Genomic DNA, 27335 nt, shown 5'->3' with positions numbered 1-27335 from the left:
CCCAGGTTTCTTCAGATTCTTCATGTTCATCATTTCTTATGGTGCAGTCATCTTTCATTATTCCATTCACATAATTGATGAAGACTCTAGCCATTAAAAGAGGTTCATTCCTGGGACTAGCAAAGGGCAAGGGAGCCAGTGTTCCTGTGTTTGTATGTGTGTGTATATGTATGTGTATCTGTACATCTGTGTCTGTATATAGGTTTGTGCATATACACATACATACACATAATATAAATATATATAGATGGACATAATATAAATATATACAGACATACATGTATACCCACATACATATATTCATACACATGCCCGCATAGTACATACCTACACACACACACACACAGACACCTGTATATATACAGGCATATGCATATATGTATGTACACATGTGTGCATGCATATCTAGAGTCATGCATGTATTGTATGCATGTGTGCACGTGTGTGTGCACATATCTCCAAAGGTACATTTAAAGGTACACTTAAGGAAAAAACAAATTTTATTGATGCCTTTTGTTTTTACATCACAGTCATTTGTGGACATTTCTTTTCCCTCTAAATTGAACTCTCCCTTCTAATGAAGAAAAATAATCACGCAAAAATACTCTCTACAGTCACTGCCCCGTCAGTTTCTTCTGTCCCCTTCCATCAGACTTGTGTCTGGAAACTTCTTGAAGTTAGCAGTTCTGTCTATTTCTCGGCAAGTTACAGCACTTGACACAGGGTGGAACCTGCATCAGTAGTAGAAAGCGAAACAGTTATTTTTAAAAATTACTGACAATTCTATGATATATTTGAGTCATAGATCTGTCAAGCTGGACAGGACCTTGGAGAGTATCACCTTTGTATGTCTGAGCTCTTCCTCCCCTTGGTGAGGGTGTGTCCACAGGGTCCCTGGGTTGTTACTATAAAATCCTCAGGTTTTCAGTGATGCTTGGGGGATGTGTTATAGAAGCAGACAAAGCAATAACAACATTCATTTGCAGGAACAAACAGCCTTGGATCTCAGGAATGGAATGGAGTGGGGCTGGCATGCCCAGATCTCAAATTACACTGTCAAGTAGTAATCTTTAGAACTGTTTGCTACTGGTTATTAAAAAAATACAAAAGTAGATCAGTGGAACAGACTAGATAAGGAAGACTCAGAAACTGTCAAACTCAATAACTTACTGTTTGATTAAACCTGCCAACATAAATTACTTGAGAAAGAGCTCTCTCTTGGATAAGAACTTCTGGGAAAACTATAAAGCAGTTTAGGAGAAATTAGTTTTAGATTCACATCTTATAGCAAATGCCACGATAAAATGAAAAGCGCCTATGTGACCTGAATACTAAAGGTCATGCTGTAAAAGAAGAGTTAGAAGAGAACCAGAACAGGTAACTTTCACAGCCATGACTAGGGGAGAGATTATTAACTCAACAAAGGGAGAGAGGCTATTACCCAAGATAAAATAGATAATTTTAGTTACATCAAATTGCAAAGCTTTTTCCAGGAACAAAATCAATGCTATTAGAATAAGAAAGGAAGCTCTTGATTTGGAGAAAAAAATTATTTTGAATATCCCTCCAATCTCTACAAGAAGAGTATGATGTTCAAGATGTATATGAAACTACACAAATATTTAATACTGAGAACCATTCACCACAGAGAACAAACAGGTCTTAAAAGAAGAATTGCAAACTATAAACAATCATGTGAAAGATTATTCCAAGTCACTTAACAATAAGAGAAAGGGAAATCAAAACAACTCAAGATTTCCATCTCATGTCCAGCAAATTGGCAATAATGAGAAAAGGCAGAAAACCCTGAATGCTATGACAAACCTTGACCATGAAGAAGATAGGAGAAAATACACCTTCCCCTGTCAGATTCACTTGATGTGTTCGTTAGTTTTGCTGAACTGCTTTTTTTTTTTTTTCACCAAAAGATGGCTTTCTTTGGAAGGGAGTCATTGGGATGTATTAGGAAAAGAAGATGGTGTAAAAAACCAAAAAAATATGAATAAATTAAGACAAAAATAGCTATAATTTTTTTCTTTTTTTCCCTCTTTTTCTAGATGATCCCTTTGATAAGCCTCCTTGCCGGGGTTGCTCTTCTTATCTCATGGAGCCCTATATCAAATGTGCTGAATGTGGACCTCCTCCATTCCTCCTCTGCTTGCAGGTGACTCACAAAGTAGCCCAGACATTTGCATCTTTCTGTCTTTTTTTTCTTTTAAAACATTTTATTGATGCCGTTTTTTTAAAATCACTTACTTCCTAACGACACCCCCACCCTCCAAAATAGCTCTCCTTTGTAACAAGGACAGTTGAGCAAAACAAACACACTATCTATGTCTAAAAATGTATGTCTTACTTCATGCCTGTAGTCCACCACCTTTCTGCTTAGAGGCAGGAGACGTGCTGTGCCATCAGTCCTCTGAAGTCATGGCTAGGCACCGCATTGATCAGAGTTCTGAGCACTTGTTTTTCCTAGCCTTGATCTATTGGCATAGTATAGGAGATTAATGCTGGTCGTTTAGATGGAACGTACTTCTTTAACTTCATCTCTCCTGTGCACACCATTGACCACACTAAAACTGTGGAACCTTTGTGTTGATGAAGATGACTGTGGAGGTCAACTAGTCCAGTATCCCAACCAGTCCAGGAATTTCCTCCAAAACATCCCTGACAGGGCGAGACAGCCCTTGCTGGAACACCTCTAATGAGGGGATAGTTCTGTTTCCTGGCAGCATATCTCGTTGTTGGACGGCTTGAGTTGTTAGGCAGTCCTTCCTTATCCTGAACTGAAACCTGCTTCCCCTGAAGCTATTGTGCAGTCATTTCAGTCATGTCCAATTCTTCATGAACCCATTTGGGGTTTCCTTGGCAAAGATGCTGGAGTGGTTTGCCATTTCCTTCTGCAGCTCATTTTACAGATGAGGAAACTGACACAAACAGGGGTAAGTGACTTGCCCAGGGTCACACAGCTAGTAAGTGTCTGAGACAGAATTTGAACTCATAAAAATGAGTCTTCCTTACTCCAGGCTTGGCACTCTATCCACTGCGTCAGCTATTTCTGCCCTCTGGGGTTGAGAAGCAAGTCTAATTTCCCTGCTACATTGAAGTTATTTGGGTTTTTTTGTCTGTTTTTTTTGTTAGGCAGTGGAGTTAAGTGACTTGCCCAGGGTCACACAGCTAGTAAGTGTCAAGTGTCTGAGGCCAGATTTGAGCTCAGGTCCTCCTGACTCCAGGGCTGGTGCTCTATCCACTGCACCACCTCGCTGCCCCTACATTAAAGTTATTTGAAGCCAAATATCATGACCCCTATAAATTCTCTCCTCTCCAGACTAACCATCCTGAGTTTTCTTTAGCCAGCATGTTGATTACATGGTAACTATCCTTTCAATTCAACATCTTGGTCATCTTCCTAAGGACTCTAGCCGGCTTGTCATTGTCCCTTATTAATGTGATAATCATGATGATAGCTAACCTTAACGTAGTGCTTACTTTGTGCCAGACACTGTGCTAAATTATTTACAATTATTATCTCCTTTAATCCTCACAACAACCCTGGGACGTAGGTGCTATTGTTGTTCCCATTTTACAGATGAAGAAACAGAGGTAAACAGAGGTTAAGTCACTTGCCTAGGGTTACACAGCTAGAAAGTGACTGAGGGCAGATTTGAACTCAGGTCTTCTGGGTTCTGGTGTTTTGGATCATGTTTTGGGAGCAGACATGGTAGGTGTTGTTCTCCCTTTTACCTTAATACTTATCCCTTTCTCCCCTTGTTTATGTGTTCCTTTTAAATACTAAGTTGTATTGATGCTATTTATTTTCACATCATGATCTTTTCTAGATATATTCTCCATCCAAGGAATCCTTCTTTATATAGAGAAAAAATTTAAGCAAAACCAACCTACGGAGTGGCCATGTGCAATGGGGTATGCGACATTCTACCCTGTAAACCCCCGTTCCTCCAGAGAAAGAGGAATGAGACATTTCCTCAGTTCTTTCAGGGCCAGTGATGGTCATTACAATGTATACTGGATTTGCCTTTTTTTAAAGTGTTCTTTTCATTTAAATCTTAATTTTAGTGTATTTTGTTTCCTTCTTTCCTTAGTTATAGTGTATTTTCTTCCTTGCTTGTTTTGCTCTGCATTCAATTAGAGAAATTTTTCCAGGTTCTCTGAATTCCTTCCATTGGTAGGTTCTAATGAGTCACTAGTATTCCATGTACTACAGTTTGTTCAACCACTCCCTTGTCATTGTTTCTGGCTTTTATTTTGTTTTTGTTTTTTTTTTTTTTCCTACATCAAAGGCTTTATGATGTAATAGATAGAGAGCTGGCCTTGAAGCCAGAAAGATCCAGGTTCAGGTCTCACCTATGACAGCTACTGGCTGTGTGAACCCAGATAACCTCTCTGCTCTTGGCCAATCTCTAAGACTTTAAGTTGCAGAGAAAGTTCTGACCTGTGTTGGTAGAAGGGAATTCCCTATACTAATGAAACCATGGGTGGCGTTCCTATCTCTATTTCTGTTGCACCCAAAAGCTCTGTCATGAATATTTTGGTCCATATAGACCTTTTCTTTCTGTGCCTTGGCACTCTTCACATTGCTTTGGTTGGGAACATTAAAGCACTGAGATAGCAAATACACCCCAGGAGGAAGAATTGCCGACCTTGATATAACCTGAGACACTGCTTTCTGTCTTAACCTGATGGCAGTAAAACTTGGATAGCAGACATGACAGTACATGACCGGATTAGTCCAGACAGCCAGAAGGAGTCAAACCAGTATGGAGAGATGCAGACAAAAGCCCGATGTTAAGGCTGCTGGTTTTGTCTTTCTATTGAGGGCCACTCCGTCACTGGCTGTGGTAGCCAGTGCCCTGCTTGATTGAAGCTTCAAACAAAAGGCTTTGAAAACAGTTTTTATAATCACAAGAACTGAGATGCAGTGTGGCGTAATGGAGAGAGAGCTGACCTTGAAGCTAGAGAGGCCTGAATTCAAGTCTTTCCTCTTACACATATGTGGGGATGGGTCACTCAGGGCTAGCCACTTAACCTCCAATGCTCTAGGCAACTCTTGAAGATCCTACATTGTAGAGAAGGTGTCTACCTGCAGTGGTAGAGAGCGTTTCCTCTCATGGAAGTTCCCTATATCCAATGAATTCACAGGTTCAGGTCCCCACCCCCGTCCTAACTTACGAACTCAAATATGAAAAAAAAAATTTTCTTTCTCTAACCTGTAAAGAAGCTCTTGGAAAAGCTTGTGAGTCACTTGTTTTCTCTGTTCTACAGTGCTTCACCCGAGGATTTGAGTACAAGAAGCATCAAAGTGACCACACTTATGAAATAATGGTAAGAACATCGAACTTCATTTGTCTTATGAGTCCTCAGGAATGTTAGAGGAGGGGGCCTTAGGGACTGACTATACTACCCCACTTATTTTGAAAATCAAGAAGCTGAGGCCATCATTTCTAAAATATATAGAGAATTAAGTCAAATTTATAAGAATGCAAGCCATTCCCCAATTGATAAGTGGTCAAAGGATATGAACAGACAGTTCTCAGATGAAGAAATTAAAACCATCTATAGTCATATGAAAAAATGCTCTAAATCACTATTGATTAGAGAAATGCAAATCAAAACAACTCTGAGGTACCACATCACGCCCATCAGAATGGCCAACATGACAAAACAGGAAAATGATAAATGTTGGAGAAGATGTGGGAAAATTGGAACACTAATGCATTGTTGGTGGAGTTGTGAACTGATCCAACCGTTTTGGAGAGCAATTTGGAACTATGCCCAAAGGGCTATAAAAATGTGCACACCCTTTGACCCAGCAATAGCACTTCTAGGGCTATATCCCAAAGAGATCACACAGATGGGAAAAGGACCTACATGTACAAAAATATTCATAGCAGCTCTTTCTGTGGTGGCAAAGAATTGGAAATTGAGAGGATGGCCATCAATTGGGGAATGGCTGAGCAAGTTGTGGTATATGAATGTGATGGAATGCTATTGTGCTATAAGAAATGATGAACAGGCTGACTTCAGAAAAACCTGGAAAGACTTGCATGGTCTGATGCTGAGTGAAGTGAGCAGAACCAAGAGAACGTTGTACACAATAACAGCCATGTTGTGTGATGACTAATATTGATAAACTTAACCCTTCCTGGCAATACAAGGATCTAAGACCTCTCCAAAGCCTTGTGATGGAAAATGCTATCCACACCCAAAGAAAGAACTATGGAAGCCAAATTGTTATTTTTTTTCTCTTCTGTTGAGTTTTATTTCCTCTTTCTGATGGTTCCTCCTACTGATTTTAGTTTCTACTTACAATATCACTAATATGAAAATATGTTTAATATGAATGTAAATGTATAGCCTATATCAGATTGTGTGCCATCTTGGGGAGGGTGGTGGGGAGGAAGGGGGAGAAAAAATTTTAAACTTAAAAACATATGGAAGTGATTATTGATAAATCAAAAAAAATTAATAAAAAAAAATTAAAAAAAAAAAAGAAGCTGAGGCCCAAAGAAGTGATTGGCCCGAAGTCACCCATTTAGTGGTAGTAGAACCACAGAGACACAGCCTAGGTCAGGACACTCCTATCCATTGTTCTTCAGGCAAGTTAACTTTGTTTCTTGATACTCAGTTTACATATTTATAAAATGGAATTAATAGTACTTGTCCTAACCATCTCACAAGGCTGTTGGGAGGATCAAAGGAGATAATGCCTGCAAATCATTTTCACAGTCACAAAGGGCCAAAGAGACATCAGCTGTCCTTATCCTTGGTTTCATCACCATTCATTTTGCTACTTTATTATTCCTTCTGTATTTGTTTTTTTGACATCTTCTCCCCTGTATTCCTCCTTTTCTGACTGCAATAGTAGTTGTCCAGTAAGTTTTTTAGAAGCTTCTTAGTCTATCAAGGTATTTTGGCTCAAAACTTTTACTTTACCACACATCAGTGATAGAGTCCTTCAAAGCCTCCAGGACCTGGAAGAGCTTCAGAGATCTTCAGATCTTAAAGAACTCTATAAATCTAAAAGAGGTCATTTTAACATTTATTTATTAATTAACAAGCATTTACTCTCTCCTACCCCTTGCCCCTCCCCTTCAACTAAGCAAAGATAAAGAAAAAATAAAACTATCACAACAGATATGTACAGTCAGGCAAAGCAGATTCCTTCATTGGCCATGTCCAATAATACATGTCTTTTTCTGCATTTTGAGCAGGAGGTGCTTCATCGTTAGACCTCTGGAATAGTTGTTTGTCATTGATCAGAGTTCTTAAGTCATTCAGAGTTATTTGTCTTTATAGTGTTGTTATCATTATATGAATTGTTCCCCTGATTCTGCTTACTTTACTCTGCATCAGTTCACATAGTCTTTCCAGTTATCTCTAAAACTCCATTTTATAATTTCTTGTGACACGATAACATTCCATCACATTCAGACACCATAATTTGTTTCGCAGTGGGTACCTCTTTAGTTTCCAGTTTGGGACAACTATGAAAAAAGCTATTATAAATTTTTGTACATATGGGTCCTTTTTTTCTTTCTTTGATCTCTTTAGGATATATGCCCAGTAGTGATATCATTGGGTCAAAGAGTATATACAGTTTAATGACTTTAGGGGCATAATTCCAAATTGCTTTACATATGGCTGTACCGATTCTGAACTCTACCAATAGTCTATTCATGTTTTTACCTGAAGCCCCTCCAACATTTGTCATTTTCTAAAAGGTAATTTTTTTTGAAGTTACTGATAGGCAAATGAATTGTGGGTTTGTTTGTTTTTTTAGGTGCACAAGTATACAGTAATCACATCTATCTTGTAATCTCATCAATTCCGATATTCCCACCTTGCAGAACACCACCCATCCATGCAGCCCATCCAGTGCAGCTCTTATCCATGGCCTCCCAAAAGTCTCCCATGGTTGGGCCACCCAAAATGCCAGAGGCTTTCCTCACTTTTCTTCAACATCTTGAGGGTACCACTAGAGCCTTGTGGTAATGCCCCATCATACTTCACTTTTGCCATATGAGAAACCCATCTTCTCTTTCTATCATACTTCACTCTTTCACTCCTGTTGTGTGGAATTTCTTATCAGTAACATGTTGCAACCTGCTCACACCCATTGTACTCCTTTCTATGACCTTCTCTTTCTATGATCCTTATCTTTAGTTCTTCAGAAGCAATGGTGTTCAAGGTCTTACTCTCATTCAGCAACACCAAGAAAAATTTTGTTTTGAAAAGATGAGATTTTGCTGTTATGAGAAACTTGGTGTTGGTAACAGTGCTTTGTAATTTCCCCAAAGCTATTCAGCCCACGCTTCTCTCAAGGCCTTTTCAACTCTGGACACAGCTCATTGTCCATTTGTACTGTCTGTGCCAGATATCCATGCTGTTGGACATGCTCTATTGGAAGTCCATTCAAGTATGCATGTTGAGATTTGGGTAATAGATATCTTCATCACGTGGTGTGTCTTGTGTGGAGGGACAAACCAAACTCCTTTGAATGATTACAGGGCTCTTCCAGGACGTTCTGCAGTGTCTCGGGGCTTGATGCATTTAGCCCAATGTCATCTGCAAGTAGGAGCAGTTGGAGGATCACCCAGTCTCTGTGCTGAATCTCCCTCATCACAGTGGAGAAGACTTTTGGCATTCTCCCAATGTCTCCCTGGTCTTGGTTTCCCCTTATGCATATTATCAGATCATTGAGCCGGATTATTTCTGTTTTTATGTACTTTAAAGAATCTCAGAGAATTGTGGTGTATGGATGGGAAGTACTTGTTGTCAAACAGCTTACGTGGTAGCATTTCCTTCTACCAAGGTAAAAGTTTTTTTGTTTTTTGAGGGTGTTTTTGGTAATCAACAACCCATAAGCACAGTGGGATCTTATATTCTGTATGTCTTTCATTCAGCTGTGAGATGGTAAAGATGTGGCCCATTTCTGAATCTTTTTGAAAGCCTGTTTCCTACACATACCCTTATTCATTCACTTTTAGATCAAGTTAATGATTATTGATATCCTCTTGATCAACTTTTTTGTTATCAGTAAGATCTGAAATTTTTTCCCACTCCTTTGCTTCTTTCCCTTTCTTTACATACTTTCTGTAGTCCCTCAGAGATCTCACAGTTCTATCACCTCCAGCTTCAATCTCCTCTAAATATACTTGATCTAATTTGGCTGCCTTTCTGGTCTTTGTTCTTTTGAGTGTCATTTCTATTTTCTTTGTAAGTACTTCGGGACTTATGATGGTAGCGTCCCGAGTCTGCTGGTTCCACTGTCCTCAATAGAGAAAAACAGTAGGAAACTCTTGTTTATATTATGGTTTGAAATCATGATTTTTATTGTCTTTTTTGGTAATTTTAAGAAATTTAAAAGAGGGCTTTTCTGAAGTGCAAGAGTTTTTAATGTAGGGTCTTTGAATTTTTTAAAAAATATTTTGATAACTATTTCTGTGTGATTTGTTTTCTCTGTAACCCTATTTTTTTGTTTTATGCATTTAAAAACATTACACTGAGAAGTGGCTAATAGGCTTCACCAGACTGTTCCAGGGGTCCATGAGAAAAACAAGGTTAAGAATTCCTCCCATAAAACTATTTTTGGCCAGGCTCCAATGTTCATTACTTCTTCTGTTCTCCAGGGTCTGGCCTTTTACTATCCATCTTAGTTAGAGTTGCATATGTTCAGGGAAAACTAGCTCATACTTAGCAAATGCATAAAAGATCTACTGGCACTAGAATTTATTAATTTATAATTAGGAATATAACTTATAATTAGGAATATAAAATGTGAAGCAGCCCAAATATTCATTCTTAACATTTACAAACTGCTTTCATTTCCCAATAGGAAAATCTACTTAAGGAACTGAATTAAGATTTAAAAAGTCATTTGGCAGGTATACAGAATGAGATCAGAAGAGGGCGAAGGTCTGAAAGGGATGATTCACTCAAGCTTGCTTGGCATGATGAGTCACGTTTCTCCACTGTAAGGATGTATCTACTTAAGTGGCCAGATTCTCTTGTCAGCCGTTTTGGGCCCCATCTCCCTTGGAAACCAAATTTCTCTGCAGGTTCAACTTTTTCCTTATTTAGTTTTTCCAATTATGTCATCCCTTTCTTTCTTTCTCTCTCTGTCTCTGTTTCTGTCTCTGTCTCTGTCTCTCTCTCTCTCACACACACACACACACACACACACACACACACACACACACACACACACACACACTACCTTTATAGCAACAAATTGCTATCATGTGTGTGTCTGTGTGTTTTTAAAAAATTCTCCCTCTTCTTTTTGGGTTGGGGAGCGGATAAGTAGAGATCATGGAATCATAAGAGAGGCTTTTAGTAGATAGACATCAGTTGCTCCTTAAGAATTTATACATTTCTAGGCTCTCCATTCAGATGGGAAATTTTTCCATTGATTTTGTCACCTTTTTCCAAATTTTATTTTCTACAGTAATAAAGATTATTGATTTTCCATATAGGAGATTTCAGATCATGTAAAAAAATTTTGGGAGGGGGAGGGGATCTAAATAATATCTTAGCCTCATATTAACAAGTTATTTGTGCTGTGGCAGATGGAGCATGAATCGGAAACCCCACAGGCTATACACCTTTTTGTCATTTGATTATTACATTCTTGAGTAGCTGCTTCCACAACTAACAAGATGTTCATTATTGCCTGTTTGCCTCATTTTGCAAATGAGGACTAGTGGAGCAATCTTGAAGTCCTTTGGGATGCAACATGATGTAGTGGAAAGAGTAAGCTGTACATGGAATCAGTCAAGGACCTGGGTCTGAATCCCAGCTCAGATACTTCTAGTCTTTTCAAGGTGGTTATAAGGAAACCACTTTGCAAACTTTTAAAGCCCTCTAAATCTATTTGATTTTCTGTTGAGCTCAAAGGTTGACAGTGATATCATTGTTCTCAGAATCTTTCAGTAGGTGTATGACGTGCTGTATTTAAGTGTCCTAGTCCTTCAGATTGGTAGTAGTTAATTTTGGCCTCCTTGTGTTCAGGGACTATGTCATGTTTCTTTTGTACTGACTAGTTCCTAACAGTGTTAGGCCCCTAGTAAGTCCTCATTAATGAGAGTTGTAATATCAGTAAACTCTCAAAGGAATATTTATCATGAAAAGCACATACACATGTGCCTAGACATTGAGAGGGTTTCTTGTAACAGGTATTTTAATGTTTCTGTTCCTTACCCAGCAATGGTGGCTGACAATTTTTTTATATTTTAAAATAATTTTACTGGTGATTTTTTAAAAATCCCCTACATTTGACAATATGTCTCTTCTTCCCTGCCTGTCCCAGAGAGCCAACCCTTCTGACAAGGAAGAAAAATAAGAAAAAACAATTTGACAAAACTAACCAACACATTGGCCAAGTATGACTTAGGATGTTGTATAGAACAGTGTTCCACACCCATAGTTGCTCACCTCTTCAAAGAAGGAACAGAGATGCATTTTCTCATCTCTTTTTTGGGACCAGGCTTGGCCATTATCATTTTAAAGAGCTCAATTTCAATTGTTTTATTGTTATTCTTTCCATTTACACTGTTAGAGTCATTGTGCATATTATTTCCCTGATCTCCTTTACTTCACCTTGTATCAGTTCATCTTTTCAGGCTTCTCTGTGGTCCTTATATTCATAATTTTTTACAGTTAAATTATATTCATTATATTCATTATATTCATTGGTTTAGCCATTCCCTAATCTATGAGCATTTACTTTGTTTCCAGTTCTTCACTATTACAAAAAATGCTACTGTAAATATTTTGGTGTGTATGGGAATTTCTTCAGATTGATGACCTTCTTGGGGCAAATTTCCCAGCAGTAGGATCTCTGGGTCAAACAGAATGGACAGTTTAGTCCCCTTCTTTGCATAAGGCCAGATTGAATTCTAGAATGGCTAGACCAGTTCACAGCTCCTTTCCGTACTCCCTCCAGCACTGTCTATTCCCATCTTTTGTCAGGTGATGATGTTTCTTAGAGAGGCTTTTATACTGGGAGGAAATAGAGGTAGGAGACTGACAACTTATAGGAATTCATTTCAGGGACCTCTTGGCACCATTGTGATGCAGATCATTCAAGGAGACCAGAAATAGTGATCAGGGTTACCAGCACCCATTTCTACCACTATTTGTAGTTAATTGATTTTTGTAAAATCACTTTTCCTCCAGACCTCAGACTTTCCTGTCCTTGATCCCAGCTGGACTGCTCAAGAGGAAATGGCCCTTCTGGAGGCTGTGATGGACTGTGGCTTTGGAAACTGGTGAGAGTTTTCCCACCACTTTGCCCTGCCCTGCATGGTATTTTCCTCATCATGTCCTAGACAGGGCCTTCAGGAGGAGTCCTGGAAGCCATCTTCTGGCTGCTTGGAGCTCTGCTCTGTCCTCTGTGCCTGAGGCCGCTAGGTGGTACGATAGAGCGCTAGATTGGGAGTCGGAAAGACCTAAATTCAAATCCTGCCTCAGATACTTACAAGTTGTTGTGACCCTGGGCAATCATTTAACCTCTCTCATTCTCAGTTTTTTCATCTCTAACATAGGGGTAATAATAGCACCTACCTAACTGGGTGACCCTGGGCACGTCACTTAACCTCGTTTGCCTTAATCCACCAGAGAAGGAAATGACAATCCACTCCAGCATCTGCCAAGAAAAGCACAGGCACAGTGTGGTCCACAGGGTCAGATACAACTAAACAATAACAACAACAACCTCACAGGGTTGTTTTAAGGATGAAATGAGATCACATATGTAAAATACTTAGCAAACCTTAAAATTCTATATAAATAATAGCTATTGTTGTTGTTACTATTGTTTTTATTATTATTACCACTACTACTATTCTAGTTTCCTTCTGTGCCTTGATGATGGATGAACTCACAGGGTACATTGGGATGCTTAGGGGATCTACACAAAATCTACATGGTTACATCGTCACCAAAAGCATCGGTTTTTCCTTTCTGAACGTAAGGGAAGTTTCATTTTCTCAGGCAGGTCATTTTTTCTGTCTGCTTTTACAACTCCTATGCTGTACCAAGGCTGAATCTCTTTCAGGGAGTCAGGCCCTTGGGGAAGATCTTTCCTGCTTTTTGGTGATTCAATTTCCACAAACTCCCTACTTGAATTTAAAATTTTTCCCCCTCTCTCAAGCTATTGTCCCGGATTGTGCTGGGCAGAACTGTCCAGCATGCAAGGTCTTTGTCTTGAGACATTAAGTGCAGACTCGTAGCTGGCCTAGAGCTTCATGCTTTTTCAAAGTACTTTTCTATACATAGTTTCATTCTGTCCTCATGATACCCCTGAGAAGTAGGAAGAGAGGTATATTATGGTCTCATTTTACCAGTGAGGGAATGGAGGTTGACAAGAGAGAAATAAAATGGCCAAGGTCATATATCTGGTTGTCAGTCAGTCCTGATCTCCTGGCTTCTATTTCTTCTACGCTGTCTCCCTTTATAATGTCTGAAGGACAGAAGTAGGAGGCCGAAGGCTCTGCAATAGTTTCCAGCTTCTTCTTTTTTCTAAAATTCATTTATTCCACAATTTTTTTTTTATCAAGTGCCCATTCAATTCAATAAGCGTTTACTAAATGCTGAGTGTGAGCCAGACAATGTTCTAGGAGGTGCTGGTGATATAAAGACAAAAGTGAAAATGTCTTTGTCCTCAAAGAGTTTATATTCTACAGGGCTTCCCTTGTGAACTTTGTATTGTACTAGGAATGGTGGGAGAAACAAAGTGATGTCTGTTCTCGAGAATCTTACTGGCTGGCTTTGGCCTAGTCCTTTACATTTTCTCTCCTCCTTCAAAGCAGGTTTGAGTTAGTCCTCTCTTCATCTCTTTCCATATCCTCCACCCCAATGCAGTCCCAAACTAAATGGAGTAAGATTGGTGACATCCCTTTCCTCCCAATGCAGTAAAAAGCAAAGCACAGTAGAGCTGTGTGTCTTTAGGTAGTGATCCTTTCCTTAATAGTAAATCATTGGTCACAGATTTTTTTTTCTTTTTCTTTTTTGGTGAGGCAATTGGGGTTAAGTGACTTGCTCAGGGTCATACAGCTAGTAAGTGTCAAGTGCCTGAGGCCGGATTTGAACTCAGTTCCTTCTGACTCCAAGGCTGGAGCTCTATCCACTGTGCCACATAGCTGCCCCGGTCACAGATTTTTAGGGCTAGGCATAGTAACATCCTATAACTGGTAGTAAAGTAAGGACTTCTAGTCCTCCGCTTGTATTTCTCAGGCTGACTGAATTTCAAAGGTCAAGATGGATTCAGACCAGATGTGTACCTGTCTCATTTGTCTACTGCTTCCTCTTGGATGCCAGTTGGGGGCTGCTGGTGTCAGATTTCAGACCTCTGATGGGTTCAACTTTAAATAAGGCAGGAGCGGACTGTGCTTCTTAAAGCTACCCATAAATGAAACCTTCACCCATCCCCACATATACTTTTCCCCCCCTTCTCCCTCCAGGCAGGATGTGGCCAATCAGATGTGTACCAAGACCAAGGAAGAGTGTGAGAAACACTACATGAAACATTTCATCAACAACCCTCTTTTTGCTTCTACCCTGCTCAACCTCAAGCAAGCAGAGGAGGCGAAAACTGCTGACACAGCCATTCCATTCCAGTGTAAGTGCCTGCCTGCTGTTGTAAAGGACTGGGCTTGTCCCAGAGCCTGTTCTTTGACAATTGCAGATAATGATGGCCGGATGACTGACTGCTCCAGGCCTGGGGAGAGCCTGGTGAAAGAGAGAGGTGGAGTTGGCCAGGGCAGTGGCTGAGAACCTATACCATGAGGTGGGAGGGAGGGGACCCATCCCTGTAGACAGAATGCTGGGTTGGGAGTCTGGGTGCCTAGGTCCTGTTTGCCCTTCCACACCTACTCATTGAGCCCCATCAGGTGTATCAATTAACTCCAGTGCTTGCATCCGTAAGATGAGACCTGAAAAAAAAAAAGTGACCCACCTCACTGGGCCATCATGAGGGCGAGACTGTTGGTGTGTCCCCTGCAGAGTTTATGTTGAGAGACACATTATAGACGTGCGCAGTGTTTGATTATTAATCATCCAATATTAAAGCCCTGTAGCAATGCATTGTTCTTGTCAGTACCAGTAATGGTGGCCCTTCTTTAAAATGTATTTTTAGTTTGTTGTGGCTGAGGGACTCCTGGGCCCCTTTATAAGCATAACTAAAAACATGATGAATTATGAATGGGCATTGCTTCTGAATGGTCCAAAGCACAGGAGTAACAAGATACCAGTGCTTTTCTCTCCCCCGCCACACCTCCACTCCTAACCTCAAATTGCCCCAGCCGTAGCTTTACAGCTGTCTGATTCAGAGTTTTATAATCAATTGGGAACAAAAAGGAAATCCAATAATATTCATCTGAGATCAGTAAATTGAGAGTTGTTCCAGGGAGTGAGGGACATGAGGAAGAAGAGTGAATATTTGGGTCTGGGGGATATTATGAAAACCTTCTTCCTCAGGTTCAGTGTGTAAATGAAAAATTCATAGGGACTCTCCCCAAGTTTCCCAAGGGGATTCGCTAAAGAATGTTTAAAATGCATTGAATTTAAACGACATTACTGTGTTGAAGTCGTTGGGGTGAGGAGGAACATCTGGATTCTTTTTTCTGACATTTATCCTTGAGCTTTTATTGATCCTCTCTTGTACATCCCTTCTTGGTGTTATGTTACTATTTGTGTTGCTTCCTCCTGTCACTATTTTGTTAAGTGATTGAGTAAAATCATAAAATTCTGACTGGGTTCAAATCCCTTTGTGTCACGCTGTGACAAGGTGACTGTGTTACCTTGGGCAAGACAGTAACCTCTCAGTGCTTTTGGTAACTCTCTAAAATGATACATTATGGAGAAGGTGCAACTTGGATTGGTGGAAGGAATTTCCTCATTCAGGAGTTCCTTTTGCTAATGGAATCACAGGTCCAGTCCCAATCCCTATTAATTGTACAATTAACAGACAATAACAGTCAATTAACAATTAATATTTTGATATACATAGAAAAACTCAAAAAGAGGATTGTATCTTACCTTTTCAATGGGTGGAGGAGGAGATGGAAGGAGGGAAAGAATTTGGCACTAAAAAATTTAAAAAAAATTTTAAGAGCATTGTAGAGGAAATTGTAAATTTCTGTTATGTAGTTTTTAAAAATTGTGTATTACATTTAACAAAGTAGTAACAACATTTCCCTTTTTGTGTCCCCTTCTGAATTTCTTTTCATTTTCCTTTTTGTGTGTATGTGTGTGTTTTTTTAATATGAAACTCCAAACTCTTCCAGCTACAGATGATCCTCCAAGGCCTGCCTTTGATTCGCTGCTTTCCCGGGACATGGCAGGGTACATGCCAGCCCGAGCAGACTTCATTGAGGTAGGGAAACTTGACTCTTTCTTTGGGTACAAAGGCAGGGTTTGCTTCTGTTGAGGACTCTGACTTCAAACCTGGGAGTTGGGTAGGCCTGAGAATGGGCTGTCATCAAGGGGGATGCTTTTTTACATGTACATATTGCAGGTTCAGTGGGTCAAAAGGCCCATTGGGAAGTGTAGGCTCGCCATCGCCCTTTTTATTACACATGACAGCCTCATTTATGTGGTAGTAGAAGTACTCATTGTTGTCTTCACACTAATTCAGTTCAGTAAGCATTTCCTAAAGGCCTGTTCTATGCTAAGCAGGGGCAGAATGACAGTTATATGGAGAGCTGGATAGGAAGACCAGATAGTGATGATATATGATAGATGGAAAGCTGGATAGAAAGTTCAGGGTCCACTTCTGATACTGCTGGCTGTGTTATTCTGGGAAGGTCACATGACTTTTCAGTGGCCTTGGCAACTCTCTGAGACAATAAATGGCAAAGGATGTACTGATCTGAAATGTATGAAGGAGTTTCTTCATTGAGAGTTCTCCATACCAATTAAATTACAGGCCTGGTCCAAAAAGAAGAAAAAAAGAATATGCATAAAAACTGTATCCAAGAATGAATTTTAACATAACTCAGGGATCATGAGGGTGATGGGGGTCCAGCAAATCATGATGTTGCCATTTTGCTAATTCACCTAGATTATAACCTTGCATTACTTTAGAGATTCATGATATCATCAGTGTGAGCACTGCTTCCACCAGTACGGATTGCAATTGTTTTCTCCTCAGAGGAAAATTTTTAACATATCTGTGATCTAAAAGATTCACCACTCAATGGCCAAACAACCAAGTGCAGTCACCTGGTTGGTGATAGGGCCAGTCACTGTGAACTTGGCCTGGCTAATTCTTGGAACGAACACACACACACACACACACACACACACACACACACACACACACACACTCTCTCTCTCTCTCTCTCTCTCTCTCAAAATCTGCTGGACCTGTATTTAAGTTATTCCAGCATGATGAGACCTGCCAGAATGAAAGTTCCCCTGGAATAGCCTTTGAGACCTTGGGATCCCCTCCAATCTGTGCTGAGATCTCCAAGTAAGACTTTCACATGGAGCAACCTTGCAGATTTCCTCTTAAAATTTATTGACCTGCCACAAAATGGCCCTGGCCTGAGGAGTTCCCTTTGATCACATTTAACCACTCTTACCACTCATGTGCATTCAGCTTGTGAACCAACGCATTGACACAGCCAGTGCTGCCTTTTATGTCCATTGTCAACACATAGTATTACAGAGGAACACAGCTTTCAGGGAATGAAATAGAGCTGACATTTTTGCCGTGGCATTTAGCACCCTGGGGGTTTACTGGAGGGTGTGGGCTTCAGTTTTGTTTTTGAAACTAAACTGGCCTATGTTTGGCTTCTCTTGATTGTTTCCTTTGGAATTCTCAAAAGTACTCACTTTTATGCTACCACCGTTAAGTGTTTTTCTACTGGGTAAGTCCCCCCCACCCCCACCCCCAGACTCCCTCCACTTTACTATTGATTACTTAAAAGAAGGATATCCCGGCCTCTTGTCATGTAGAGTGTCTTGCAGTAGGTGCCCCACTGGATACTATCTCCTTTGGGATCATGTCCAAACTTAAGTGATTAACTCAAGCTCATGGGGCTGGGCTGGGGCATTTGTGTTTCTTTTCACAGGAGTTTGACAATTACGCAGAATGGGACTTGAGAGACATTGATTTTGTCGAGGACGACTCGGACATTTTACATGGTGAGTTTGGGAAAGCTCTGGTCAAAATCCTGTGATTATAGATTTAGAGATGAAAGAGACCCTAGAGATCATCTGATCTTACCCCCACGTCTTCCAGATGAGGAAACTGAGACCCGGAACAGGCCTGTCTTCCTAATTCACCTAAATTATAACTTTGCATTACTTTAGGGATTCATAATTTCGTCAGTGTAGGCACTCCCTCCATCAACACCGATTGCAGTCCTTTCCTCCTTAATGGAAAATCTTTTTGAGTGTCTGTGATCAAAAAGATTCACCACCCAGTGTCCGAATGACCACCTGGATGGTGATGGGGCCAGCCACTGTGTACTTGGCCATGTTGGCTCTCTACAGTGACTTTCCTGAAGTCATGCCGTTGGGAAGCCAGAGAGTTGGAATTCAAACCCAGGGGCTCCAATTTCAAATCCAGCATTCTTTCGGTTGCCTTACATTGACTGCAGGAAGAGAGTAAGGCATTGATAAATGTGGGGCTAGTCATCCTATGCAGAAGGTTTGAAACCCCCTCTATCTCCGATTGTGTGGTCTTCCTCTTGGCCGAGAGGAGCCTCCAGGGGAGCAGACCTGTCTGTGTGGCATGGCCTTCACAGCCTTCTTGGGGACAAAGAAGAACAGTGTTAAAACTTTAAGATTTTAATGATGACAGCCACTGGCTGTCATGACTGTTCCCTTGGCAAATCTGAGCTTGATCAGCCTAAAATTTGCCAGAAGAAATAGCAGGAAAGTTAGCATTCTACAGGAGTTGAGTGTTCAGGAAGGAAGATTTTGGTTTTCTCTTTGCTCAGTACTGTTGAATTTTCTGTACTCCTATGCTTGCATCTCCATATTTCTTGCCCTAATTATCTATGATTCATTTCTACCCTTTTTTGGTAACTTAAACTATGAATGCCAAAGGACTCTTAAGAGTGGGAGATACTATCCCTTTTCTTTCCCTGCCCATCCATGATTAATTGCATATTCAAAAAACCTGCAAAGGTCAGTGTGCTCTTTCCTAGCAGTCCAGAGTTCAGCAGGATACAGTGGATAAATAACAAGGACCTGAATTCACCAGTCCCCAATCCCCAGTTTCCTTTACTTTTTGTGAACATTCTTTTACCTATTTCCTTCAAAGCTACTCCTTAAGTGGGAAGGAGCAGCAGGGTAGGCCGATGGATTTGAAGTTATCATTCCCATCACTGACTATCTGTGTGACCTTGGGCAGATCACTGAAGCTTTCCAGTCCTTGGTTTTCTCATCTCTAGGAGTTCAATTCAACAGCCCTTTAGGTTATACCCAAGGCACTCTTCTAGATGTTGCTAGATGTTGCTCTCAACATACTTAGATCCTCTTGGAGGAGACAACATCACCCAATCTATCAATCAACAGGCATTTGTTAGAGGCCTACTGTTTGCCTGGCACTATATTAAGTAGAGAACCAGGGACAAAACAATCCTTGAGGAGTTTCCATTTTATTAGAAAAGAGGGGGAAGGTTTGTAACATAAACACAGATGAGAAAATATAAAACACATACAAGGTAAATAAATACATAATTGAGCTAGATGACCAGCTCTAACCCCAGGATCCTTTTTTGAATCATAAGTTACTTTTTCATTTTGAATTAAGACCTACTCTGTCACATGGAGGGTGACTTGATTCTACTCTCTCCAGGGGAGCAACCTAGGAATTTAATAGATTCTATCTGTGACCAAGAGAGCCTCCATGAAAATTTTAACTTATAAAAATTCTCTCTACCTATCATCTTAGAGGTTTTTGTTTTTTTTTCCCCAAATTTCTTTCCCTCCTCTTCCCTCCTACATGACTCTGCAGAAAGACAAAGTGAGTCAGTTTCTACTAAAAGAGGAAAGCTTAACAGCCAGTCATTCTGGGGCTCGTCAGCTTCCTTATATTTGTTCTGTCTTACCCATCAGTATCTTTTCCTTTTCAGTCCCAATGATTCATGACCTTGCTCTTTCTTACCTCCTGTGGTGTTCCTTCATATTTCTCCCCCTCTTCCATATCAACTTTAGTTAAAGCCTCATGCACTGCCTGGCTCTTAGCCCCTTTTGCGGGAGCCCTGGGTTACCACATCACAAGAAGGGCAGCCTCATAGAAAGCAACCTCCTGGAAGGTGTTCTTCAGGAATTTGAACCCCAGGAAGGCATGAGTCTGACCTTATGATATGGGGTGGGGCGGGGTGGATGGAGCACTGGACCCAGGAGACCTGGGTTCAAATTCTTCCTTACTAGCTGTGTCACTGCAGATAAGTTGATTAATCTCTTTGAGCCTCTGTATAGTAGGGCTTAGGATCCCTGAGCCTTCCCCTTTATAGAATTGTTGTGAGGGAAATTACAGACTCTAAAACATGATGTGAATGAGAGTTTAGTGGGAGTGGGGCTTGCTGCCATGTTTGGATCGTAGATTTAGAGCTAGAAAGGACCTGAGAGCCATCAGCTTCAACATCCTCATTTAACAAATGAGCAGATTAAGGAATGTAGGTTAAGTGACTTGCCGAGGATCACACAACTAGTAAGCTTCTGAAGTAAGACTTGAACGCATGTCTTCCTGACTCTGAGAGACTAGTGGCTGCTCCTCAATGAACCTCACTTTCATTTCTCAACATTAATAAGGCAGACACAGTGACAGTGGAGAATGCTTGTTTTTAAATTTGATTTGCCATTCTGAGCACCCATAGGATGTTCTGTTAGGCCTCTTCTCGACTTGGTATTGACAGAACTGCAGTTAACAGGTTAAAGAGAGTAAGATTAAAAAAAACCCTAATTTATTCCCAATCCATATTCCAGGCAGAAGGTTCCTGCCATCTCGCACATCACTAGTTTTCATTCAGCCTAGATTAGTGCACAGCACAGTGTTTGACACATAGTAGGATTCAGGTAGGAGCTGGACTTATGCCAGTCAGTACGTAATAGACTCTTTTTTTTGGGTGGGGGGGGCAATTGGAGTTAAGTGACTTGTCCGAGGTCACACAGCCAGTAAGTGTCTGAGGCAGGACCAGAGCATGTGTCTTCTGGACTCCTAAGTCAGTCCAGTGCTTCTTTTCCACACTGTCCATCGTAGCCTCCAAATGACTTGGGAGACTGCAGGCCATTCAGTTGGGGCACTTTTGAAGGACGCTCAGACTAAAGAAGATGAGAGGCAGCAGCATATGGTCCCTGCTTGGTGGGCTTAGGAATGGCTCCTCCCACGGCACAGCTTGAGAACTCCCTCTGTGTAGCCCCTCCCCTCCCAGAAGGTGAAATGAAGAGGAAACAAGACAGGAGAGGGAAGAGAAGCTCAGGGAAGTCTCCAAGGACAACTGGAGAAGAATGGGAAGCAAGAGCCATCATGGCCCTGTGGCTGCAGTGGAAATAGAGATGCTGTGGCCTTGCCCCAGGCTTGCCTCTGACTCATTGGATGATCTTAGGCAAGCCATTGGAACTTTTGTCCCTTCTCTGCTAATAAAGAGGAGGTGACATTGATTAGTCAGTGTGTGTGTTTTGGATAAAAAGATGGTGCATAACCTAAAGTGGCGTTATTACCTTTGCTTTACCCCATTATTCAATTTTAGTTATTGTTAGTTATTGTTAAATGCATCCCTTTTAAATTTCCCACTCATCAGTACTTAAAAGGAATAACTTGGTGGCATGTGGCAGAATGGCTGATGCCACCAAACCAAGCCACCCCTTGTCATACCCCAACAAAGACTTTGATTCATGGAGTTTATTGTAGATAGGTCTCTAGTGGAAAGAATGAAGGACTTAGGAAGATCTGAGTTCATCTCCTGACCCTTAGTGGCCATATGACCCTGGACAAGTCCCTTTACCTCTCTGATCCTCAGTTTCCTCACCTGTAAAAAGGGAGAGATTAATGCTGGTAATACCTACCTCACAGGGTTGTGATGTGCATCTCATGAGACAACATATACAGCGTGCTTTGCAGACATTACGAAGCACCATCTGAATCCCAGATACTATTATTTAATAAAAATGGACTGTGTGTTTCGTTGTGGAGGTCTAAATCACAATGGAAGGACAATTAATTGCATCCCAGACCCTCAGGAAGGACTTTCAGAAAGGACCAAGGAGGGAATGTGTGATGGAATGGAAGGGGTGCTGACTCTGGAGTGGAGCAGGGGGCTAGGTTCAAACCCCAGTTCTGATGCTTACTGCCTTTATGACCTTGGGCTTAATCTTCCTGGGACTCAGTCAGTTTCTTCATCTGTAAAATGAAATTAAAAAAAAAATGAGGAGGTTGAACCAGATGGTCTCTGTGGTCCCTTCTAGCTCTATTAGATCTGTGATCTTATGATCCTGTAAATGGGGCGATGAGCCCCATTTGCAAACAGTTTTGGAGAATGAGGGGAGGAAGACTACAGGACCTAATATGGTACCTGCCCATCTTTTACCAAGAGGGAAGCCATTATTGCTTCAAGAAGATGTAACGCAGAGGATCCTTAGCTTCCCTTCCTCTGGTTCTATGCTCCTTAAAGCAACTGATTAATAAGGTTCCTCTGTTATCTGTGGTGCCCTTTCCCTGTGTCAGTGCCTTTCATGAAACTTTTTTCTTTTGTGAATCTGTGGATTTCTGTTGCCTTAGGCATTCTTGGGTGCCCAAGTACTTTCCACCATTGGTTCCTTCCCCACATTGGTTCTTGCAGGCAAGAATGAGGCATGGGAGTTTCTTCAACAGAATTCCAAGGGATTCTTCCAACACTGGGTCACCTTTCTCCTATTTGAGAAACAGACACTGAGGAAGATTGTTTGGCCGAGGCATGGATCTCGGCTTTGTTCTAACTCCTGTGGCCTGTGTCTCTAATTCTCGTTGTGTTCGGTCATTTCAGTCAGGTCCTGCACTTCATGACCTCATTTTGAGATTTTCTTGGCAAAGGTACTTGGAGTGGTTTGCCATATCCTTCTCCAGCTCATTTTACAGATGAGGAACTGAGGCAAAATGGGGTTAAGTGACTTGTCTAGGGTCACACAGCTAGTAAGTGTCTGAGGCCAAATTTGAACTCAAGAAGATGAGTCGTCCTGATTCCAAGCACAATGCTCTATCCACTTTACCACCTAACTGCCCCCTCTAATCCTTACCTCCCTTTGTGTAGCACAAAGCAGTCCAGCCTGGACCTCTTTAGTCCATTCATCCATTCTCCTGTTGACAATACCTCACCCTTGTTGATTATTTGTCTCTGAAGCATTATAGGCATATCATACATTCCTTAGATTTTTGTGGCTCTTCCAAAGAGCTCTGTCACATTAGTTGCCTCATATAACCTTACAACATTCCTGGGATGTAGGATTAGGTATTTAAAAAACCATTTCATAGAAGGGGAGAGAGACGCACACCCACACCCACCCCCACCCACTCAGAAGTGAATGATTTGCCCACGGTCCTGTTGTCAGGGAATGAGCCAAGACCAGAGCTTTTATCCACTTAGTCATACCGTAGACTCCCATCAGATTAATGGTGTGCTTCTTGAGAAGGGAGGTCACAGAGAAAAGGACTAAAGAAACTTTGCCTCCTTCTTCCAGGGGATACCTGACCACGGGTTTCTACTGCTGTGATTGCAACAGGGATTGTAATTGGCCTGGCTGTTCTGTGGCCATCAAGTCAGTTTTTTTCCCCCAGGGAAGCAGCAAGTACCTTCTGTTAGAAAAATAGAAACATGTTGTCTGCTATTTTGAACAGTCTCGGAAATATATTGTGGTGGGCAGGAGTGCCTCTGACTTCTGCCCACCTTTTAAAATATTTTAGGGCCACCAATTTAAAAATCTTCACCATTGGTACCCCATGTGATCAGAGAGAGACTGCTCCTTCCCCAAAGTGGGGATTTCAGCTGTCTTGCATCAGGGTGTGTGTGGCTTGTTGGGTGATGGTGTTTGTTTTTTTCAGTAGTCTCTGCATGGTCTTTTGCTTTTTCTCCCTCTCTCCCAGCTGTTTTAAGTAAACCATGAACCAACCATTCTTATTCTTGCTGTCTCTCTTCTTATTCCTGTTTTGCTTGCATAACTGTGGTAGTCCCTGAGTTATTCACGTATTCAAGATCTTGTAATCTTCTCTGAATGTACTTTATAAAGCAAGGAGATGGCTTTGAATATGAATTTTACTCTGGGTGGATTCCAGTTTTTCTCCTCCTCCCATTTATTTCTGGCCCTGTGTGTTCCTTTCTCTCTTTTGTTTTTTCTTTCCCCAAAGCTATTTGTACAAGTTTCAACTTTACTGAGAGGATCAAACAACAGGGCCGATTATCAGAACTATTTATAGAATTTACCCAATACAATCTCTTCCTGTTTTTTCATTCAGTACTTCCCACACAGATCCCAGAAAATAACATGGTAGGTTAGTGTCTTGGAAGTTAAAGAGTGAAGAAAAGAACTTGTCGGACGACGGAACTGATTACCCTCAGTCTTCTTTGTTCTAAGCTGTGAGTTTCCTAAGTGTGCCCAGACTTATGGGAGATATAATAAAATGCCATTAAAAACACCTTGATATTATATAAATCTAGTTTTACTTCAGGTTATCATATGTCCACATGTGTATAATGAGAATATGTGTGTGTGTGTGTGTATTTGTGTGTGTGTGTATGTGTGTGTGTGTAGTGGAGAGATCATGTATGTGGTAGCATGTAACAAGTATCTGATTTAGGATCAGGAAGACCTGAGTTTGCATTCTACCTCTGATCCTAATTCTATGAACATGGCCAAGTCACTTAATATCTCTGAGACTCAGTTTCCTCTTCTGTGAAATAGGGATTATAATATCTGAATTAATAAAACATTTATTAAGCATTTAACTCTGTGCAAAACACTATGCTAAGCGCTGGAGATACACAGAGCCAAATACAAAATACAGCGTGAGTCCCTACTCTCTAGGAGCTTACATTTTTATGGGGGAGACAGCACATAAGGAAGGTTTCCGCCCCAAGTCAGATGGAAAAGTCACATGGTCTTTAGGATGCATCTGTTGTGAGACTCAAGATTATTTTATATAAAACACTGCAAACTTTAAAGTACTAGATAAATGTGAGCTATTATTGTTATCATCATTAATAATTTCTTTCGGTATAATATGGAAGTGACAATGGGGTAATTATTCTTGTCTACCAACACCATTATTTTGAGGGGGTTCTGATTTATCTGAATTTTTAGATAGAATGGCCATACTTAGTATCTCTCCTAAAATATACCGAAACCATAATATTTAGGAAGAAAATAAGAATAATACTTTATGAAGCTTTTCAGATGTCTGGGGAAAGGCTAAGCCTTGGGGCCACTTTGGGAGAAAGGGGTTACCATTTGTCACATTAGCACAGGAAACCATGTGCCTGCCCAAGGAGAGGGGAACTCAGGCCTGTGGGTCATCCCAGGACAAAAGCCTGAGGAAAAACTGTCTGTAAGAAAGAAAACGAGACATCAATGAAATCTTTGAATTCTTTTTTGTTTAACCCATGCGTAATGATCATTATAATTCCCTTAACACCTGAGAACACCTTGAAAACAAAGTGTTTCCTCAGTAGATTCTTTTTATATGGTTAGTGCAAGTGCCATACAGGTAAGGAAATTGAGGCTTTGAGAAATCAAATGATATTACTTAGAGTCACATAGCTAGGAAAGGTTTGAGTTGAGATTGGAACTCTCGACGGCTTCTAACTCCTAGTCCAGTGTTCTTTACTGTCAGCTTTCTAGAGTCACACAACTAGAAAGGGTCATAACTGGGCGTGGAAACCCAGGTTTGCTTCTTCCTTCAAGTCTTGTGCCCTTTTTAGTTTTAAAGGATTTCCCCCCATTTTCATAAATGGGGAAACTGAGGCTTAGAGGACACCAGTAACTGACATCCAAAGTCACAAAGCTAACAAAACAGAAAGAAAAGCTGGGCCTGGCCTGGTCCTGTGTTTTTTCTGTAAAATGCAAGTGCTTATGGCAATGACTATATAACTGTGACACGAGTTTACAGTTACAACTCCAGATGTCTTTTGTGGTAACTCAAGATGTTTTTCTTTTTGGACCAGAACAGAGGCAGGGTGGTTCAGATAGAGCAGCCCTTCTTCGTAACCAAGGATCTGAGTCCCAGGCCTTGCTGTCCATTTAGTCTTTTAGGCAATTGTTATTCTAAAAATCTCCTGAGGATGAAGTGATAGAGAAATACACTGCTTTATATTCCCAAATGGCCTTTCCTTCCTTATTTGCTGTCTCCAGGACTATCTCTTGGATGTCCTTAGGCAGTGTGGTACAATAAAAAGTGTGCTGGACTTGGTATCAGGAGAGCCCTGGCTTCGAACTCTGCTTCTGCTTACCTGATGGGTCAGCCACTTAATCTCTACTGAGTCTCGATCTCCTCATATATAAAAGGAGAATATAACATTTCCACTACCTACTTCGCAGGATTTTTGTGAGATTCACAGGAGATAATGTATGTAAAATGCTTTGTAAATCTCAAAGAGTTATGTAAATGCTAGCTATTATGACTGATTTCCTGGCAGCTTAGTTTTGAGATTACACATTGGCTCCAAATTGGTGAATTTAATGAGGTGGTCTGGTCTTGGTTTTTCTCTTTGGATGATCACTCTATTTTTTTTTTTCTACCATAAAAATCCAGTACTAAAGGAAAGTGCATCTTGAGTGCTGACTCATTTCTGTCATGAACTAAGCTTGTACCACCTTAACTTGAGCTTGCCTTTCATCTTCCCCTAGAAGAGAAGTCAAAGGGATTGTGATTTGAAGTTACCAAAGTTCTTGAGGCTCTAGGGAGAGGACCATGCCAGGCTGTGTCATTGAACTAGGACAACTCCCTTGGAAGAAATGATTCCAGTGTTGGGACTAAAGGAAAAGAAACAGACACAACTGAAGGCTTTGCCTCACATAAGAAGCTAGTATATTGTTTGTTAACTCTGATAACATTTTCTAAGTGCATAATACGTTATAGTTTTTCAAAGCACTCAAGATAGGCCATCTGCCCAGCCCTGTTTCTTTTCGGAATACATTGGCACTTAATAATGGCGAGAAAATCTCTGCTGGCTCCCTTCTAGCCAAAAAAAGGGGGGGGGAAATCCCACCAGCCCACACAAAACTTATTTAAGGAGATACCAATTCATCAAGATATTTCTAGGACCTACACAGAAAATGTAACCTTAGGATGCCTTCAGAATCCATGGAAATCTAAATGAGAAGAATGA

At 40.8% G+C, this 27335-nt stretch overlaps 1 protein-coding gene across 5 annotated transcripts in view; it reads left to right on the top strand.

The window, feature by feature from the left end:
• Nucleotides 1-27335, top strand: part of TADA2A (transcriptional adaptor 2A) — a 56502-nt gene that overhangs the window by 5875 nt on the left and 23292 nt on the right. For 3 of the 5 annotated variants that reach the window (XM_027870496.1, XM_027870493.1, XM_027870497.1), the window contains exons 3-8: nt 2058-2164; nt 5284-5343; nt 12199-12290; nt 14484-14641; nt 16308-16396; nt 18099-18171. In XM_027870496.1, the coding sequence (XP_027726297.1) occupies nt 2058-2164; nt 5284-5343; nt 12199-12290; nt 14484-14641; nt 16308-16396; nt 18099-18171 (579 nt within the window). Of the gene's footprint in view, nt 1-2057; nt 2165-3839; nt 3925-5283; nt 5344-8528; nt 8834-12198; nt 12291-14483; nt 14642-16307; nt 16397-18098; nt 18172-27335 lie in introns of those variants that run through there. The other 2 variants (XM_027870494.1, XM_027870495.1) reach the window with 2 other exon arrangements.

Source organism: Vombatus ursinus, unplaced genomic scaffold, assembly GCF_900497805.2.
Source record: "Vombatus ursinus unplaced genomic scaffold, bare-nosed wombat genome assembly UNPS02014797.1, whole genome shotgun sequence".
Taxonomy (NCBI): domain Eukaryota; kingdom Metazoa; phylum Chordata; class Mammalia; order Diprotodontia; family Vombatidae; genus Vombatus; species Vombatus ursinus.
Note: the sequence above shows the minus strand (reverse complement) of the source record. Positions and strands in the feature narration are given on the sequence as shown.